This window comes from Syngnathus floridae, chromosome 10, assembly GCF_059516105.1.
Source record: "Syngnathus floridae isolate MCC-2025c chromosome 10, RoL_Sflo_1.0, whole genome shotgun sequence".
Classification (NCBI taxonomy): Eukaryota; Metazoa; Chordata; class Actinopteri; order Syngnathiformes; family Syngnathidae; genus Syngnathus; species Syngnathus floridae.
The window spans coordinates 12,002,981-12,021,294 of NC_142422.1; the positions used below are offsets into that span (position 1 = coordinate 12,002,981).

The 18,314-nt window shown below is 46.6% G+C and overlaps 2 protein-coding genes across 2 annotated transcripts; both read left to right on the forward strand.

Moving 5' to 3' along the window:
* The first annotated feature begins 5,754 nt into the window (after positions 1–5,754).
* Positions 5,755–7,507, forward strand: rbm8a (RNA binding motif protein 8A). The gene is made up of 6 exons (XM_088387031.1): positions 5,755–5,881; positions 6,221–6,280; positions 6,358–6,435; positions 6,802–6,938; positions 7,019–7,155; positions 7,234–7,507. Exons 1-6 carry the CDS (start codon positions 5,779–5,781, stop codon positions 7,280–7,282), a joined length of 564 nt encoding a protein of 187 aa, XP_088243157.1. The 5' UTR covers positions 5,755–5,778; the 3' UTR covers positions 7,283–7,507.
* A 1,370-nt stretch (positions 7,508–8,877) lies between these two features.
* Positions 8,878–18,032, forward strand: otud7b (OTU deubiquitinase 7B). The gene is made up of 11 exons (XM_088387087.1): positions 8,878–9,083; positions 12,248–12,332; positions 12,405–12,635; positions 12,709–12,810; positions 12,914–13,041; positions 13,622–13,728; positions 13,792–13,919; positions 14,000–14,149; positions 14,302–14,416; positions 14,905–14,983; positions 15,113–18,032. Exons 1-11 carry the CDS (start codon positions 9,057–9,059, stop codon positions 16,391–16,393), a joined length of 2,433 nt encoding a protein of 810 aa, XP_088243213.1. The 5' UTR covers positions 8,878–9,056; the 3' UTR covers positions 16,394–18,032.
* Positions 18,033–18,314: the final 282 nt, after the last annotated feature.

The window sequence follows — 18,314 nt, forward strand, 5'->3', positions numbered from 1 at the left end:
ATTAAGACATCATCTTAATCATTTTCTAATCGTTTTAATCAAGCATATTAAACTAATGAAATTTAAAAATAGCCTTTGAACAATTTCATACAATTTCAACAATCATATAATGATATCTTCCTTAACAATATATTACCTTATATTATTAATCATTCTTTCATAGAATTTACAAAAAACTAGACGCCTATATTTCTTTCAAATGTCACCATCAAATGCTTATCAGTTCTTATTCTTTCCACGATTCCAACAGTTAATCGAATAATCAGATACAATTTTAGTTCCCGTGTATTACAAAAACTGTTTTTCTGTTCATTTATTATTTGGTATTGTTAAGTTCTTAAACAAAACAATAACTTTGTACTCGGCAACTTTTCAAAAGTGATTCTCTTCCTGCTTTTCTCACCGTCGTCGAAACGGATGTTTTAAAAATAATTGGCCTGCTTTTATGACACATGACAGAAATCGGACATTTACTGTTTATAGGCTGAAATGGGACACTTTGGACCATTGGAAGTTGAAAATTGGCTCTAAATGAATACTCAAGTATTATTATAGTAAGTGATTACAATGTTGGATGGATGGACACCGAAATAAATAAATGAACAAATTCTTTCATTTGAAATTTTTGGGCTGTTTTTGTGCAGCGATAGCAAATATGTCAGGCCTCTGTTGAAAAGTTCTCCATGTGGAGCAAAAGGAACACATGATCGCTCGCGCACACTCGTCAAATTGGTGGACGAGAGAGAGAAGAAGAGGGAAAAAAGGGAGAACATTGAAAAATGCCAGTTGAACATCATGTGGTGGGCGGAGCACACAAAAGCCCACAAGGGCTTTCTTTCCTTCTTTTCTTCTTTCTTTCCTTCTTGCTGGGTGACGTCACATTTTGCGCACTTCTTTTTCTTCTTGAGCAACACCTGCGTGTGCGTCTGTGTGTCAGGCAGTCGACATAAATCGCCCGACGCATCTGACGCCCGGCGCTTCCCAACCTGGGCTTGCCCGGCCGCCTCTTCTTCTTCTTCTTCTCCTCCTTCTTCTTCTTGTCAAATTGGCCTCCATCTCGCTATCCATCCTCCAACGTCTTGGTCCACCCTTTTTTCATTTTTCCCTTGATTTCAACAGGCTGCGTGTCGTCTTTGGTGCAGTGGAAAATTGCTCTTTTGACGAGGATGACCCCCCGTCGGGCGGCCCTTCACCCGAGGTAAGTGGCAATTATTTTTTTTTCACGTTCATCCAGTGGTCTTTTGTCTGGACTTCCCCCCCCCCCCCCATTTTCATTTGGAGGTTCTTCTGCATACTGGTCAAAACATTACCCTTCCATTCTCATGACATCCAATACAATATTGTGTACGTCATGCACAAGCATTCACATCAGCCAGCCTACCTAATGAACGTAATGTACCTAATGAAGAGTCTGGCCCTGCGTTCATGGCTGGTAAGAATCCATTTGTGAAAATACTCCCAAATGTGATGTCCTTTTTTTTTTTTTTTTTTTTAGCTTTGGAGGGGATCGCTCAGTACATTAGACAAAATAACCAAAAACAAAATGCAGATTGTGCCAGCACTCCTTGTCAAGACACTTTATTAGGTATGCCTGTGGCACCCTCTCATGAGATTCAACTTACACATTTTTGAGAAACATTCCAAATATCAAACTACACAGCATAAACCTATGATGGCAAATCATGACCTCAGCAAAAGGTCAAATTGCAGATTGAAGCTCATAAGATTGTGCGGTAGGTGTACCTAATGAAGTGGCTGAGGTTGCATTCAAGGTTGGTGAGACGTTTGTAAAAGTGCCCCCCACCCATACTGACATCCATTTTTCCTCCATTTCACCCGTATTGCGCTTGACAAAATGCTAAAAAAAAAAAAGGGTTCCTGGAGACCTCGAGCGCAGCGCTCATCAAAGGGACACTTCTTTAGGTACACTTGCTGGTCTCAATATTTTTGATTGACACTTGACCAAAACGAATGCTACAAAGGAAACATTTGTATATCTAATACTCATTGGATGGTGCAGCAGGTGTACCTAATAAAGTGGCAAAGTGATTGGTGCCACATTCAAGGTCAGTTGGAATCTGCTGTCGTTTGGAAAAAGTCCGTTCTTTCGCATTTCATTTTCTGCACCAAAGGAGCTCCGATTCAAAGCGATCTGTGGTTCCATTTTGGGGGGGAAAAAAGTGGAAATCCTCCCAAAATCATTTTGAGCTGTCGCGGCAACTTGATCAGCACTGCTGAGATGATGCAGGTGTACCTAATGTGGTGTCCCGTGCGCTTGTCACGCAACACGCCGCATCCATAGCGCGAATGCATCTGAGCATTAACAAGAATGGCGAGCGGCCAAGCGGCTGGCTGCTTGCCTTGAACGCTTCTCTTACTTGTATTCTCCCTCAATTATTGATCACAATTGACCGCTTTTGTGTACTTGTGGAGTGAAATCGTCCCGGCACGCAACAGGTGAATGAAGTCACATGTGATGGCGCTGCTCTTTTGCAGCTTGTTGAAGGTAAGATGACGCAATCGCCAACGTGCACACTGCTGTTGAGAGTGAAAGAAATCTGAATGACATTTTCCAACAGATGTGATGATGCTGGCAAAGTGGCAAAGAAAAACATTTGGGACTAGAACCGATTCAACGGGAGTGGAGGCAACGAGATGGCGATGCGACGGCGGCAGCGCGTTGGCGGCTTCTAAATGTCAGTAGGTGAGATTTACTAACAACAGGTCCACTTTGGGGGCCCTTCAAATCCGACCCATCAGTTGGTTTGCCTTGAGATACGAGCACAACGCTTGAAACGCGAATGCCTTTACTTGCGAGTTTTGCGCTGTCCCTCACTATCAACAAGCGATCTAAAAACAAAGTCGTTGTGGGCATTCAAAAGTCTTCCAAAATGTTCACACAAGATAGTATCAAATCTCAAACAAATGTATTTTTATAATCTGGTTTTAGGATTCCACCTTTGATTTATGTAGAGGATGTTAGCTGTCCATTGATGACATTGAGTTATTGTAAAGTGTCTCCAAGCAAGGGTGTAGCCTTCGTCTCGGCACAAAGAGAATGCCGGGCCAGGCGTGGTTGTCGACGTGGAGTCTGCGAAGACGCTTCATCTTTAGGTAGGTGGCCACCCTGAGGGGAGGGGAAGAGAGGGAGCCCCGGCGTAGCAACAAACAACGACGACAAGCAATTGGAAGAAGAATTTGGTCGAGTGTCCAGCGGCGGTGTGGAAGACTAGTGATTTTGTTGTTTTGTCTGGCAAAGGACAGCAAATCATGGTCTCCCGCACCGCCACCGTGGTGACAACACCCGCCTGCCACGTGCAGCATCAAATCAGCAGCAGCTTTTTTGCCGCACTTTTTCCTCTCGGATCAATGCAAAGTGGAGCCTGCCTGCCTGCCTATTGATCCAACAGCCACACTTGTTTCTGCTAACTGATATTTATCTTTGGTATTGTTTGTTTGTTTGTTTGTTTGTTTGTTTGTTTGTTTGTTTAGATTCGCGCACACATTCTGCAAATTTGAAGTGATTCTTTAAGTAAGGTCCTTCTTGCCAAAGCAAAGTGACACCATTATGGGGGAAAATGTTTGTATTAAAGCTTACGTATCATGATAATAAATTCTACTGGTTTACATTGTACTCATTCAGTTGTGGTCTATATAAAGTGGAACAGCGATGCTTTTGTCTGAATTCCTCGTTTTGATAGCATCACAGGTCCCTCTTTTTTACTTGTTCTGAGGTGCGGCTCAGAGCAAGCCGTTTTGGTGCGGTCTCTTTAAATGCAAATGAGATACTTCACACCCCGCTCCCTCCAGGCCGCAAGATGTGTACCTCCCTTTCCGGTCGACATATTTGTAGTTTTTTAGCCGAGGTAGCGTTCACTTGCGCCACAATTTTTTTTATTGATTAAAAGATGTCAACGGCAGAAGACTTGTCCATACAGACATAACACGTAACAAAATAAATCCCCTCACAATATTTATGAACACGTCTTGTAAACAAGCACTGCAGTCAAGTTAACAGTGTGCTAATGCTAGCGTTAGCGAGAAGCTAACGAATGCATTTAACGCATTATTGTGTTCCCCAAGAATACTACAGCACCTTCGATCCAATTCATCTGATACAACTACTCAAAATACACCCACAAGAAGTAAAAACAGAGTGCACAACTCTAAAATCTGCAGAAAGACCGATGCTAATGCTATGAAAACACGTGCATAGATACGCAATATTATTATAGTGAAATACTGTTTATTTTTGTCATCTCAAGCTTACTGCGTTACTGTGTCCGTCGTTTCCATAGATTGAAGAAACTGAACCATCAACAAAACGAAATCTTTCAGTGAATCATTCTCTACACTGACAAAAGATTTCTGAAACACTCATCCTTGAACAAGCAGGACTTTCCCCACAGACACTGCTTGAAAAATTTAATTTGACCAGACACTTCTTTGAGGTTCTGATGCTGGGGGACGGTGCAATGAGTTGTGTGGATTGATGCATCTAACAACAGAACATTTTGAGCTCTCCACTTCGGTATCCTTGAGTTGTTGGCCTACAAAAGTCTCTCCGAGTAATAAAGATGGCAGATTTGCGAAACGCCCATTACCTTGTTTGGTCCCCCCACCCCCAATGGATGTGATGTAATAAATAAAAATACGTAATAGAAAATGGAGAAAACTGAATGGAGTAAAAAAATAGCCACCAAACAGATCGTAAAAATCTCTGCAGCAACTGGAAGGATAGATTACACTTTTCTACACTCTTGGAGACTCCAAATACACAAGAAAACAAATATAAAAGCAAAAGAGTGGATTTTCCATGATATGTCTTCTTGAATTTATAGTTTTGTTTTATTGTTTTTTAAAATACTGTTAGGGTATGATGACAAGATTATTTGAAACAAAGTCATTTTATTATTTTCTGTATTTTTCAATCTCATGTAAGTGGACGCCCACTAGTCACGGTGAGGGGCCTTGCTGGCTCGTCAATAGGAAAAATTTCACAAATAATTGACGCTAGTATAAGTGCATTGAATTTTTTTTTATTTCAACTCAAGAATGTCTTGAATAAGTTGCAATATTTGTACTTTTTCTTCCTGTCTAGGTATAGTGTTGTCATAGAAAATACCTAATATAGTCCCTGATTTTTATTCTTTGTGATACAATTTCCATTATTGTTTTCTGTATTCATACTAAATAATTTTATAAGATGTATTTGTGTTTATATATCAATATTTGTGCTTCAGCTTTAATTGTGTTGGAAGGTAATTGCAGGTATATCTAATGCAGTGTCCCGCTGGAAATGTGCTAATTAATGGAGCTAACGAGCTTCCCCTCCCCTTCTCCGATGTGTGCGAATGAAGCAGCCCAACGCTGCACATAATTCAGCGATTCTTTTATGTACCACTTTAGGGAGTCTGTTCGTACCACATTTTGAGAATCACTGATCCAGTCTGTTGATTGACTGTTGACAGTTGACTTCTGGGCTGAAAGGATTAATTCAATTATGACCAATTTCATAATGCAAGACTGTCCCCTGCTGAAATTATTGCACATTACATCCTCACCTCCACTTGGGAAATATTATTTTATTATATTATTTATTTTTAAACTTACAGGTGCTGTATAATTAGATAAAACGCTATACGAATCAAGCTTGGTTACATCATAAATAATATTAAATACGTAGGAGAACCTTAATTTTTTGTCCTGGTTGTACATGCATAGTACGTCACAAGCACTACGTCACATTTTCAGTCGCCGCCACTGCTTCCAGCGCGCATGCTCATTAGCTTGCTCCCCCTCTCCACACTCACAGTCAACATGGCGGACGTCCTGGAACTTCACGAAGCGGGCGGCGAGGACTTTCCTATGGATGAGGATGGTGATGTTAGCCTTCATATTTGCGGTTACTGCCGAGCGTAGAACAGACGAGCAACACGTCAATGTGGAGGAGTTGGGTAGCGAAATAAGACAAGAAGAAAAGAGGGACGCGTCGAATGTGTGCCGGAGGGCCCGAGCTAACAAGCTAAGATGCTAACAACGCGCCGCCTTCTATTCATTCAAACGGCCCGAGTTCTGCTGCTTACAGGTTTTACTTCATAGGCCCGACAAGAGGAGAATAGCATTTCATGTCGAATCACGATGTTCCTTAGGTTTGCGATGAAGATTAAGCGGGAACGTAAATCCTTGAGTAACGCGCATGATACTATTGCATCCCCAGAAAGCATCCACAAGCTGAAGGAGAAAGCCAAGAAGAGGAAAGGACGAGGGTTCGGCTCTGGTGAGCAAACAGCGGTCGATGACGCTCTTGCAGCGATAGTAAGATTGTGAGTGCTCACCGTGTGCTCGTGTTGGCAGATGAAGGCGCCAGGTCCCGCATGAAAGAAGATTACGATACTGTGGAGCAAGATGGGGACGAGCCGGGTCCCCAGAGATGTGAGTGCTGCTGCTTTACAGCAACGGCATTTGAAAGTCACACTGCATGATACTTTCCAAGCACTTGGCTCTTTTGAGTGCCTGTTAAACAGCAAAGTTAATATTGGTTGTCAAAAATTTCCATGAAAGAGAGCATCTCTGATATGAGACAGGATGCAACACCATTGGCATCATTTACATCATCACACCCCACATGGACTGTACGCCAGTTCAGTTAGGGGAACCGTTTGCCATTTTCAATCCAGGCATAATAAATGTACAGGCAACACCAACAAGGTGTCTTATTAAGCTGCTGAAATGTTGGTCTTTTTTGTTGAAATGTAATACACACCTTAGCCTGTGCTTAACACTTATTTTGTGTGCAAGCTGTGGAGGGTTGGATCCTGTTTGTGACGGGTGTACACGAGGAGGCCACTGAGGAGGACATCCATGACAAGTTCTCTGAGTTTGGCGAGATCAAGAACCTGCACCTCAACCTGGATCGGAGGACAGGATACCTCAAGGTGAGACCGTTCTTAGCGACCGTTCATTTTGGAGCCTGCTTTAATGATGATTTAACTTAACTGCTACCCACCACCGCCAGGGTTACGCTCTGGTGGAGTACGAGACCTACAAAGAGGCACAGGCTGCCATGGAGGGCCTCAATGGCCAGGACATGATGGGCCAGCCCATTAGCGTGGACTGGGGCTTTGTCCGCGGACCCCCCAAGAACAGACGCAGGTGAGTCGGGCCCGTGACTGGCTGATGCTTGCACGGGGACGGCAGGCCAACCTGCTAAACCACGTGTGTTATTTTTAGGACCGGCGGGCGGCGACGCAGCAGGAGTCCCGACAGGCGACGGCGTTAAACAGGAAAACGCATCCATGCGCCAATTTGCCTGCTTTCTTGTTCCTCTTTGTATACAATTTGTTGTTCAGTATTTTCCGTGGCAATTCCAAGCACGGAGATAACTTGCTCAAGCGGCTTGTCATATTTTCCTATGAAAATAGCAGATCACATTTTTGTTAGAATTTTATTGTGAGGAAATGTTTTTGTTTTGTAAGCAACATTAAATTTTTAAAAGACAAAAAAATTGTACTTGGATATTTTTTTTGGAACAAATTAATATGTACTATATTTTCCAGACTATAAGATGCTACATTTTGCACAAGCTTTGACCCCTGCGGCTTATCGTCCGATGCGGCGTATCTACCGATTTTTCGTAATTTTTGTCATGTCTAATACACTCGTTACTACAAAGGTTGTAGACCGCTGTGGCGCGGAGGGATATGTAACCAGTCACACGGTCACTGGGGAGAAGAGTGGTGTTGATGGCATGTCTGTTCGCCAAGCAAATAGTGCACAATTGACACGAACAAGAGACTGAACGAGCTCAAAACGGACATTACTGGAGCTTTCATACACAAACCTTCATTATGAGGGACAAAAGAAATGCATATGATGCCGCTTTAAAGTTAAAGGCAGTTGATTTGGCTATTAACGAAAGAAATAGAGCTGCTGCAGCTATTGTAGGGGTTTGTTCCGGCCGCTAGAGGGCATTTGCTGTTGTTGATGACATCGTATCGCGTCACCCTTTTCAGTATTTTTTTTTTCCGGGTAAGTGGTCTCATTTTATTTATTATTAGTTGTGTGTTGCTAGTGTTCCCTGCACATTAGGTTTATTATGGTCGTTGCTTAGATATATGCATGTTTGCAGAGCTCCGTCATCTCTGTCAATAAACGTTGCGTTAATAAAAGGTATGTGTCCCGAAGGAATATCCTGACAGTCCTCTTTGTGTATATTCTCTTACAAATGATAATTAAACATTAAAACACCTGCGGCTTATAGTTTGGTGCACCTTACATATGAACAAAACAAGATTTTCCTCTAATTTTAGCTGGTGCCGTTTTTAATCGGGTGCAGTTTATAGTCCAGAAATTACGGTACAAATGTTACACCAGAGTAGGATGAAATATTGATTTTGTATTTATTATGCCATAGATTGTTTTGTGTAAAATATTTTCAATATCTTTTTTGAATGTTTTTTTGTGTGTGTTTTAGCGAACTGGTCTTGACAGAATTTGGAAGAATAGTTTTTTTTTAAGTTTGCTTTTCTATAGAATATTTTTTTCCTCACATTGCTCTCGAGCAATTCAGTTTATTGACGTTGTCCTACTTGATTGTTTACCAGTGACGCGAGATTGATATCCAGGATGAGGTCATCACCCGGTACCGCTCGGATGCTCCGAAGCACCTGTCACTCTCCCAGCGGGAACATGCTCATAGGCTGACCTTGGGAAAACACCCTCTTGTCCCCATTTCACTGCAAGCCAATCAGCAAGCACTTGTTTTGCTCTTTCCCATTCCCATTGGTCAACGACAGCGTCCATCAAACGCTTGTCGCTCGACCACTGGCTCGTATCAGTGTCACCGGAAAACGTTATCGTCACTGATTGGGTGGCTTGTGGCATGGGCGGGGCTCTAGAGTGGGTTGACGTTGTTGTTGTAAGTGGAGTGGAAATTACTTTGCGGCTGATGGTCCGCCTTGGGGATTTGACGCCAAGTTGCGCCACGAGAAGATGCCCTAAAGTTAAGCGCTGTCCATTTTCATCGAGAGGAGGAAAGTAGGAGCACGGGAAGCATGAAAACATCTGCGGGGCCGGTCAAGGTAAGAAGCAGTTTGCCGGGGAAGTGGAAGCTCTCCTTGAGCTAACAGCTAAGGCTAGCTGCCGATTAGCCGCAGTTTCAAAGAGCCACAAAACGAAAATGTTCAGTAAACATAAAAAAAAGATGAAAACCTTTTGGGGACCGATTGAAGTGTTCGGTGGAATTTAACGCGCGTTGGTAAAGTTGTGAGACTCGCATGCAGCCCATGCGCTTCAACGCCTATCTTTTTAATGAAAGCGTTGTTCCTCCAAAGAAACGATTCCAAATATCCCTACATTCCACTATTACAGGCGCTCGTTTAGGACAAAGCTCTTGTGTTCGCGGCAAACGCGTCAGCTGTGCTGGTACTTTTAATATGACCCCCTCGCTCCCTTTTGACCCCCTCCCCTCCAACCCGTCCAAGTGCACTGGCTGGACTGGGATGGGTGGACGCGTACGTCTGCCGGTGATGTAATCCAGATTTAAGAGGGTGAGCGGAGAGTTCACTTCACTTGACTGTCTTGTCGGTTTGTTTTTCGGCTCTAGGCAATAAAACAAGTGCATCAGCCTTTCCTTGCTTATCAAGGCTGTGTTACACTCTTCAATTATTGACAAGGAGAAGATGTAGGACACACATGGACTCACATGCACGCACACACCACATGCACGCACACACCACACGCATGCACACACACACCGAAACAAAAGAAAGTGAAAGAATTAGCGGGAGTGGTGAGCAGGGCAGAGGTGGACACGGCAGCCACAAATTGTGCTCAATTGTCACAGTCTCACAACAATCCCGCTTTGTTGGGCTTCTTTCTAAAAGGCACAGATGGGTAAACGCCACATCTGCTGTGCCGGATGGATATCCAGTTCTCATTTCTTTCGCCGTCTTCATCGAGTCCTGGGAGACCAAAATCATACCTTTTATTTGCATAACAATGTCAAACGTCTGTCTGTTGGATGAGTGAAAATTTGCCTTCCACGGCCCGTCTTGGCAAGCTGCAAAGTGCATAAATGTATGCTGGCTTCCATTTAAAGGGAAATCCTCCCCGATTGGAATTTCAGATCAAATTTGTCTTGATTCTTATTGGCTGGTGGTGTCCTTGCATTCCTCATCACTTTGTGTCCTTTCCACTGCGTGTCTCGGAATTAGCAGATGTCAGACAGGTTGTTTGAGCTGTCGTGCTGATGATGAAGACACACCCAAGTGTGCCCGCGTCTCTTGCTTGCTCGGCGTGCATGTATAGCACAAAGCCGCCGCAAGTCGGGCCGGGTACGACTCAGCTTTTTGAGACGCAGGCTGGACGTCAAGGCCTTGGAAAAGACAAACCGCCCGTTGAGTCGCCTTTCAAGTGTGCAGGCGCGGCAGCAACTAGTTTGGCTGCGAGTGAGCTCGGAGAGTAATTCATTGTTGAGGTGACCCAATTCACAACTAATTAATTAACAATGTTAAATGATAAATCGGACACATTTCAACTTAGAATTGGCTCGATCTCAGCTTCACTTTTTTCCCATCACACGTTACTCCGTTTCCAGAGAAGTTGGTGCGATGGCGGAAAGATAGACGTGAGTCGCCAAACCGCACTTCCTATCTTCAACATTCGTCATCATGCTAATGCAAAATCTGGTTTTCTTTGAATATGAAAAGATGCCATCAAATGTTCAATTCTCCAAATATTGGCGCCGTCGTTTAAAACAAACTCAGTTCTGTTGCCTAGCTTTTCAATTTCCTACTTCTGTCCAAGATGAAATTGTGAAAAGGTTAGAACATTTGTTTTATTTTCTTCTGTTACACTAAAAAACAAAATATGCGCCATATTTTTTTTTTTCCTCAATGGCTCCTTGAAAATGTTAAGTTGGACCGACATTTTTTTCCATTTACTTTGGTCTCACCTTTGGCAAAGCCTGGCCATGTCACTGAAAACTTTGTTTTTGGCAAAAGTAAAAGTGAAAGAACACGCAACCCGGAACACTCAATCCGTAATTAGCTTGTCAACACAAAGCTTTGCAAAAACACGCCAGCGGGCCTCTAATTAATGTCTGGTTGAAGCGAGGTAAGACAGCAGGGCCACGCCATGTAGCATGCTGTGCCATTGCAATTTTGGGTGATGGCCGTCAACATGGAGAATAAGAACATAACAAAGTCCAGAGAAGTTCAACCTCCGGCTCATTTGTCTTAAAAGGCCCCGCTTCATTTGCGTTTTGATTCTTTCTGTAATTAGCCCTTGCGACTTGCGCAGCAGGTTGGAGGAGATGGTGCAACTGCCGATATGTACCCAAGCAGCACTTGGCTGTTACGATACCTCGTATGTCCTCCGGCAACAACTTTTTCTATTCGGATTTTCCATTCGGGCTGTTTTAGAACTCAAAGTTGGAATCCAAAGCTAGTAAAGCGAGCTAAACTTTTACCTTTGTCTGTCCCAGTCTTTCTTTATCTAAGAAAAAAAACAGCATATGGAAATTGCTGAGAATTGAGCCTTTGTTTAATCGCAAAGAAGACAAATGCTGGAATTGTGCCCAATCGGTGTGGATTAGCCACACCCGATTGTCATTTGCCATTGCAGTCAGCTTCCGTCTTCTGAAGCAATCGAGAACAGGAATCACTATTGACATCACAGCACAGAATAAATAATCACCCAGGATCCTCCTTCAGATGTTGCCTTCAGTTGGAGAGGGTTACCCAATTGTGTGTGTGTGTGTGCGTGTGTGTGTTTGTTTGTGTTTCCCAGCCATCAGTGCAGACAAGGAGGCCACAATAGGGAAGTTCCACTTGGCGGATTCTTGTGACCCAGCCGAGGCCTCGCTGGCATGCCGCGGGCCGACGGTGGGTGTGTGCGGAATATCTGACATCAGCCTGGTGTGCGTGCGTGCGTGTGTGTGTGCGTGTTTGCCAGAGCAGGAACGTTACACGCTGCCAGAGACAGAAAACGTTATTCGTCATGATAGGTAGAGAGGAACAACACTGACTCCGAGTAGATTCTTGGTGGAGCCCACGGGAAGGCCTTCACGGCATCCACTAGCTTGTTCATCAATTATTTGTTTTCAATATCCACTGTTGAATCACATGGCAGGGAGGCGGATGGGCAGGTGCCAGCCGTGCCACATCTAAATGTTGTTGTAATTCATCATCCGGGCCGAGGGGGGCGACGCAAGAACTTGAACTTGATGTCCTCCTTTCCCCAGGAGAGAACGCAGCCGCCCCCAGAAAAAGAGATGGCCCGACTCGCACGGCCCGTACTGCAAAGACAAGATGACGTAGCGACCCAAGGTGAGGCCGTCGGACACACACACACCCTCCCGCCCGAGCTGAAAAGATGAGAGCTCACTTAATGTTCTGCAGCTGCTGAAAAGCGTCAGACGAGGGGAGTCCCGTCTCGCGACCCCTCGCCCGCGGCGGCCTCCCTGGCGCACGCGCCCGCCTCTGTCCCCACGGGGGGCGATGACGAGCAACTGCTGAACACGCCCGAGTCCACCTTCCAGCTGCCCGACCTGAGCATGTACCAGGATGATTTCCAAGTCAGTGAGAGGGACCTGATTGAGAAATCCATGATGGTGGCCCTGGAGCATGCTGGTACGACCACCTCGCAACAGCCACCACAACTGTTCTCCACAAAAACAAACCAGAGATTTCATTGTATGTGCAGGGCGCCTGAACTGGTGGACCAAAGCGGTTCCCAACTGTCAGAGTTTGCTGCCGCTGACGACCACCGGAGACGGAAACTGCTTGTTGCACGCCGCCTCGCTCGGTCAGTTCTCGCATTGCAACATTTTCTTTCATTTCATTGGCCGATGACTGCAAGTGCTTGCGTACGTGACTGAGTGGCTCTCTTTTTGCGGGTGTGAGCGCAGGCATGTGGGGCTGTCATGACCGCGACCTGTCACTGCGCAAGGCGCTGCACCAGCAGATGGTTTGCGGCCATGAGCAGGAGGCCCTCAAGCGCCGCTGGAGGTGGCAGCTGACCCAGCAGAACAAAGAGGTATGTCCGTCCATCCGTCTGTCCGCCCCACACACAGCCCGAGAAACACACTTCAAAGAAGACTTTTAGGAATTTCAGAACTACGCCTACTTCTTGCCAAATAGTGAGCCGACTTCTTGCCCAAAAGGTCATCATGAATGCTGACAGACGTGAAACTTAACATTTGGCGCTTAAACATTCTAACTTCCAAGAACAGCAAGTTTTTCTCAGAGAAGAGCTGTAAAAACAAGGAAATATTGAGATTGCACACGTCGCCGTCTCATTTCCATGTTCAGAGCTTCCAAACGTCTGTCACCACAAAAATGAGAAAAGGTTTGCGCTGCTGGTTGAGCAGGTCTTTATCACGACAAGGCAGCCACACACGCTTGTTTGACTTTCTGTTTGTTCCCGTTTGTTGAAATTGCACTAGCCCGTCCTTTCACTCCCCGCAATTGAAGTTGACATCCACTGCTCATGTCACCAGCCCAAAAATGGATTGAAAAAAATTGAGGGGCTCTCAAGTCAGGGATTTCTGGGGCTCATTTTCACACACGACCCTAGGCTGTTATCGGCAAAGTGTAAACGCGTGGGTCTGTTGCAGTCGGGCCTGGTCTACAGCGAGGAAGAGTGGCAAAAGGAGTGGAACGAGCTGCTGAAGCTGGCCTCCAGCGAGCCCCGCGTCAGCTACGGCAGCCACGTCAACAGCAGGTGAGCGAGGGCGGACCAAAAAGCGTGTGGCCTTTGCTGACACTGACGCCCGCCCACCTCCAGGGGGGAGTCATCAGATGAGCCCGTCTACGAGAGCCTGGAGGAGTTCCACGTCTTTGTGCTGGCCCACGTCCTCAAGCGACCCATCGTAGTGGTGGCCGACACCATGCTGAGAGACTCTGGCGGAGAAGGTGAGATCTGGGCGCCACGTTGTTTCTCTCCAACGTGGATTGCGGGTGATTCAGTCACGTCCGTGTTTGTCCCACCGCAGCGTTTGCCCCCATCCCGTTCGGAGGAATCTTCCTCCCCATGGAGGTGGCACCCGGCACCTGCCACCACTCTCCACTGGTGCTGGCCTACGACCAGGCTCACTTTTCGGCGCTGGTGCCCATGGAGCGGACGGACGGCTCGGCCGAACAAGGTGCTTCGCCTTTATTTGGCTTTCCCCGAATGTCGGGAGTAAAAGTGAAAAGTCGAGGAAAAAATATTATACACTCAAGTCCGGTGCTGATATCAGGCCGAAAGTATTTGGTGTAACTCTGTGACATGACCGAGCGTGTTTTTGTGGTGCAGTGGTGATCCCGCTCACCGACTCGGAGCACAAAATGCTTCCTTTGCACTTTGCTGTGGATCCGGGGAAAGACTGGCAGTGGGGCAAGGACGACACCAACAACAAGAAGCTTGGCAGGTGCTGCCTTCATTCTCCTCATTAACCTCGGTTTGCTTCTCAGATGACTTTCTTTTTCTCCAGGATACCAATGGAGGTGTTAAAACTCCACTTTATTCTACAATCTTTGACTTGTTTTCTATTTTTCCAACTTCTTATTTAAAAACTAAATTCGGCGCCACCCAGCCGCCCTTTGATGGTGTAAGGACGTAGCAGCGCGTCCCTATTTAGAGATTGATCCCCGACTCCCGATTAGCGACACTTGCTCACCAGATTAGCTCTAAGTAGTTTCTATCAGCGAGTAGCCTGCTAAATAAGATCACACAAACAAGCTATTCCTGTGCCCGAGAGTATGCCTGTTTTCCAGTAGAGATGATTTGATGGTTCTTATTAGATGTTGAAGAAGATGGCGCCAAATAACTACTTGATCCGATCCTCAATTTCCCCCCACTTGCAAATGCTGGCCACGTGGTGCAATCGAACTTAACTTTGACTTTTCTACTTTTTAGTGTGTCTCTGTCCTTGGAAGCAAAGCTGCAGATGCTTCACAGCTACATGATCGTCAAATGGCTGCCGCTGCCCTGCGAGGTGAGGATGGCTGCTCGCACAATTTACACACTCTGCTCTCAGTAGACATGCTTGGTCAGGAAAGGGCAAAATCCAGAAGAAAAAAAAAAAAAGGACGGCACCCTCAGCATAAGTTTGCTTTTCTTCCAGCAAGCGCCACTGGCCCAGCCTGAGTCGCCCACTACGTCGGCCGGAGACGATGCCCGCACACCTCCCGACTCCGGTGAGTCGGACAAGGAGTCGGTCAGCAGTAGCTCCAACGGCAACGGAGACGCCGGATCCGCGGTCAACGGTGGCGGCGGGCCCTTGGCCAAGAACAACTCATCCACTTCATCCGTGTCCTCAAACGGCGGCACGCCCCCGATGGATCAAAAAGACAAAGCCAAAAAGGAGAAGGAGAAGAAGAGGGCAGAGTCGGTGGCCAACAAGCTGGGCAGCTTCGGTAAGACGCTGGGTAGCAAGCTGAAACGGAACGTGGGCAATCTCATGACGAGCAAGAATGGGGGCGGTGGACACGGTAAGAAGGAGAGTGGGCAGAAAAAGAAGGGCTCACTCGGGGTGGACAAGGACAGCGCCCCTCCTTCGCCCCACCTGTCCGAAGACTCTGGGAAGGGCTCGCCCTCGTTGGGTAGCGAGCGTCTCAATGGGACGGGCGGTAGCTCGGAGGGCGAGCCCAACAAGTACGGCGCTGACGTCAAGGCCAGCCTAGGCAACATAAAGGCTGCCATGCACGGCGAGAGGAAGTTCGTCTTCGCCGGCATGCTGACCACCGACAACCAGCACCCGCTGCGGAAGCAGAGGATCCAGCGCTACCTCACAGAGGTGGAGGAGCGCTCGCGGGCCGAGCAGGAACAGCGGCGTGAAGCTGAGCGCAAGGGCGCCGCCTACGCCGCTGCAGCGTCACCCAAAAATGGGCTGCCAGCGGCGGAGCCGGCCGAGAACTCGTCGGCCTCATTCAAGGGCTCCCTCCTGAGCCCCGCCATGTACTCTGGCACAATGCCCATCCCACGGCCCTCACTGATAGAGCAGCCGCCCTTGGCGGCGCACCTCCACACGTACTACATGGATAATCGGCGCCAGTTGGCCGGCGGCTCACCCGCCACCTACCCATCATTCATCACCCTTCCAAGACACTGCTCCGCGGCGCAGGCGAGCTCCCTTAACCATCCTAATCCCCCTCAATCTAATAATCCAGATCCGGTACCCTCGTACCCACCAGACTGTACGGGGTTCGGCTCCTCCAACAGCTTCCTGGAGCCCGGTAGTGCGCTGGCGTCAATGCGCCACTACTCCCTGGGTAGCGTGGGCACTCTCTCCGAACTCTGTCGGACCCCCAACTGCGTCTACTACGGACTCCCCGAGACGGGCAACTACTGCTCCTCCTGCTACCGCAATACTAAGGATGCGGTGCCCGCCATCCATAGGTTCTGACCCGGATCGCCCCAGAGACGTGGCCTTCTTCAGTTCACTTGGGGCACAAATGGCTAGCTCACTACCGCTTCCCGTCTCAGGGAGATGTCTTGCAAGTCCGTGCACCTCATGCTGGATTCCTTTTGGAATAAGATGTTGGAGCCCTTAGTCCATATCCAGCTGAAGTCATAGGCAAGAAAAGAGCCGCTGGTCCTCCGCATTGAGAAGGAGACGGGCTAAGGAGAAAGAACCGAAAACTCTCTACGCATAGCGAAGTCAAACAAAAGCACCAACACAGTCTCGGTTCCCGAGTGCCGCAACTTCCGCCGAGGCCGGCCAGGTTTTTTTACTTTGTCTGTTAGTTTTGCGCTTTACCGCTCGCTGCTTTCCGCAAAGTTCTGGGGCACGTTGGTCGCTTTCCCGTCCCTGCACAAATCCAAGCACTTTTGGTCAGGACCTCCCCCGTGGCTTTGGTGCTGGTCTGAAGCGGCATTTTCCCACCACAGCGTTCACGGCAGCAGACATGCGGCAAGGGTTCCCTTTAATTTCTGAAGCTCCTTGCCCTCGCGAATAAGACATTTCGGTGCGCTAATTGAACAGCTGTTTTACCGCTACTGGTAGCACTTTTGGCCTACTGGTCGGTCATTGGACCCTTCTAGTAACTGGTAACTTTACCGGGTGTGGTGGCCCCTTGGACTCCACTAGAAGCACCAATGTGCCCACTGCTTGACTTACAGATGTCCAACAACCATAGAAAAAAAGTTGACTGGTAAGATGCAGCTGTTTTAGTGGCTCACTGAAATGTCGTAATAATGACACCAAAGAGTACGAGTCCATGTTGGATTTGAAACTTGATGGCCAATAAATGCTCTTAAGGGTTTGGAGCAAAAAGCAGTCCTCGTATGCCAAAAGTTGTCCTTCACGAGTGGACAGCGACCGTTCGGGTTTGACTTTCTTCGTTTGGTTTAAAGCACAAAAAGGAGTAGCTTGCAGTTCACTGCCACACCTGGCAGGGGGCGTCCTTTCCCCCACCTCACCGTGTGTTTAAAAGTGAGCGACTGTTTTTGCTGTTGTTGTTTTGTTGTGAATCCTCCAAAGAACGAGCTGCCGTTTAAACGACTTGGCCGGTGTAATGTCACGAAACGCACGCTCTTGTTTTCTATTTCAAACCAAAAGGCAAAAGAGAGCTTGTCGAGTTATTTTTGTACGTTTGTAAAAAGTCCCAAATGTTTACTGACCCTTTCGATCGAGTGCTATGCAGGTGACATTTTTATATCTCGCCAGATCGCTCCTCATAGATTTCCTTTGGGTGTTTGCCTTTTTTTCCCCGTTTTCGTTTTGCATTTTTTCTACAGCTCCACTAAAACAAAACGGCTGAGAATTGTTCTATTTTTCTACAGCAGAAAGGACAAACGGGACTGTGCATGGAAAGGCCGACCCATGTTTAACCAAATGTGTGCGGTTTTGTCATTAATTTTATTGTTTCCATTGTTTTTAGGGACCCCGAAGGCTGTCCAGTGTGCAATGTGGACACTGGACAGGAAGAGAATCGGATTTGATGAAATAATTATTTACATTAGGTTATTATAATTGAGAATTTCTTTTTGGATTTTTTTTTGTTGTTGCATCATTTGAATAAATTTCCGTTGTATTTGAAGAATGTGTGGCTTTAAGTGTGATGCGGCCAAAGCAAAAGGATTTGAGTCCTTTTGGAGTCTGTTGCTAGCAAAACCAGCACGTCCCGTGCTGTCATTATTATTATTTATTTATTGAATTTTTTTTTTGACAGACTCTATAGTGCATATTTTCCCCAAGTGCGCTTGAGCCATTGGCGGTAGGAGTATCTTGCTGTTTCGTGTTGAACGGCCGATCGGGCCTGATTGACTTCTTGAATGCAGCTCACGTGATGCCTGGCAGCTCGTGTGTCTGCTAACGTTTTGTT

What these genes read in the sequence shown, in the direction of transcription:
- otud7b (XM_088387087.1), top strand. Translation starts at nt 9,057, where the DNA reads ATGAAAACATCTGCGGGGCCGGTCAAG. An exon ending in GGACGGCTCGGCCGAACAAG is followed by an intron (nt 14,150 to 14,301) that starts GTGCTTCGCCTT and finishes TTTGTGGTGCAG; the next exon opens with TGGTGATCCCGCTCACCGAC. An exon ending in AACAACAAGAAGCTTGGCAG is followed by an intron (nt 14,417 to 14,904) that starts GTGCTGCCTTCA and finishes TCTACTTTTTAG; the next exon opens with TGTGTCTCTGTCCTTGGAAG.
- rbm8a (XM_088387031.1), top strand. Translation starts at nt 5,779, where the DNA reads ATGCTCATTAGCTTGCTCCCCCTCTCCACACTCACAGTCAACATGGCG. An exon ending in AGGACGAGGGTTCGGCTCTG is followed by an intron (nt 6,281 to 6,357) that starts GTGAGCAAACAG and finishes TCGTGTTGGCAG; the next exon opens with ATGAAGGCGCCAGGTCCCGC. An exon ending in GGAGGACAGGATACCTCAAG is followed by an intron (nt 6,939 to 7,018) that starts GTGAGACCGTTC and finishes CACCACCGCCAG; the next exon opens with GGTTACGCTCTGGTGGAGTA.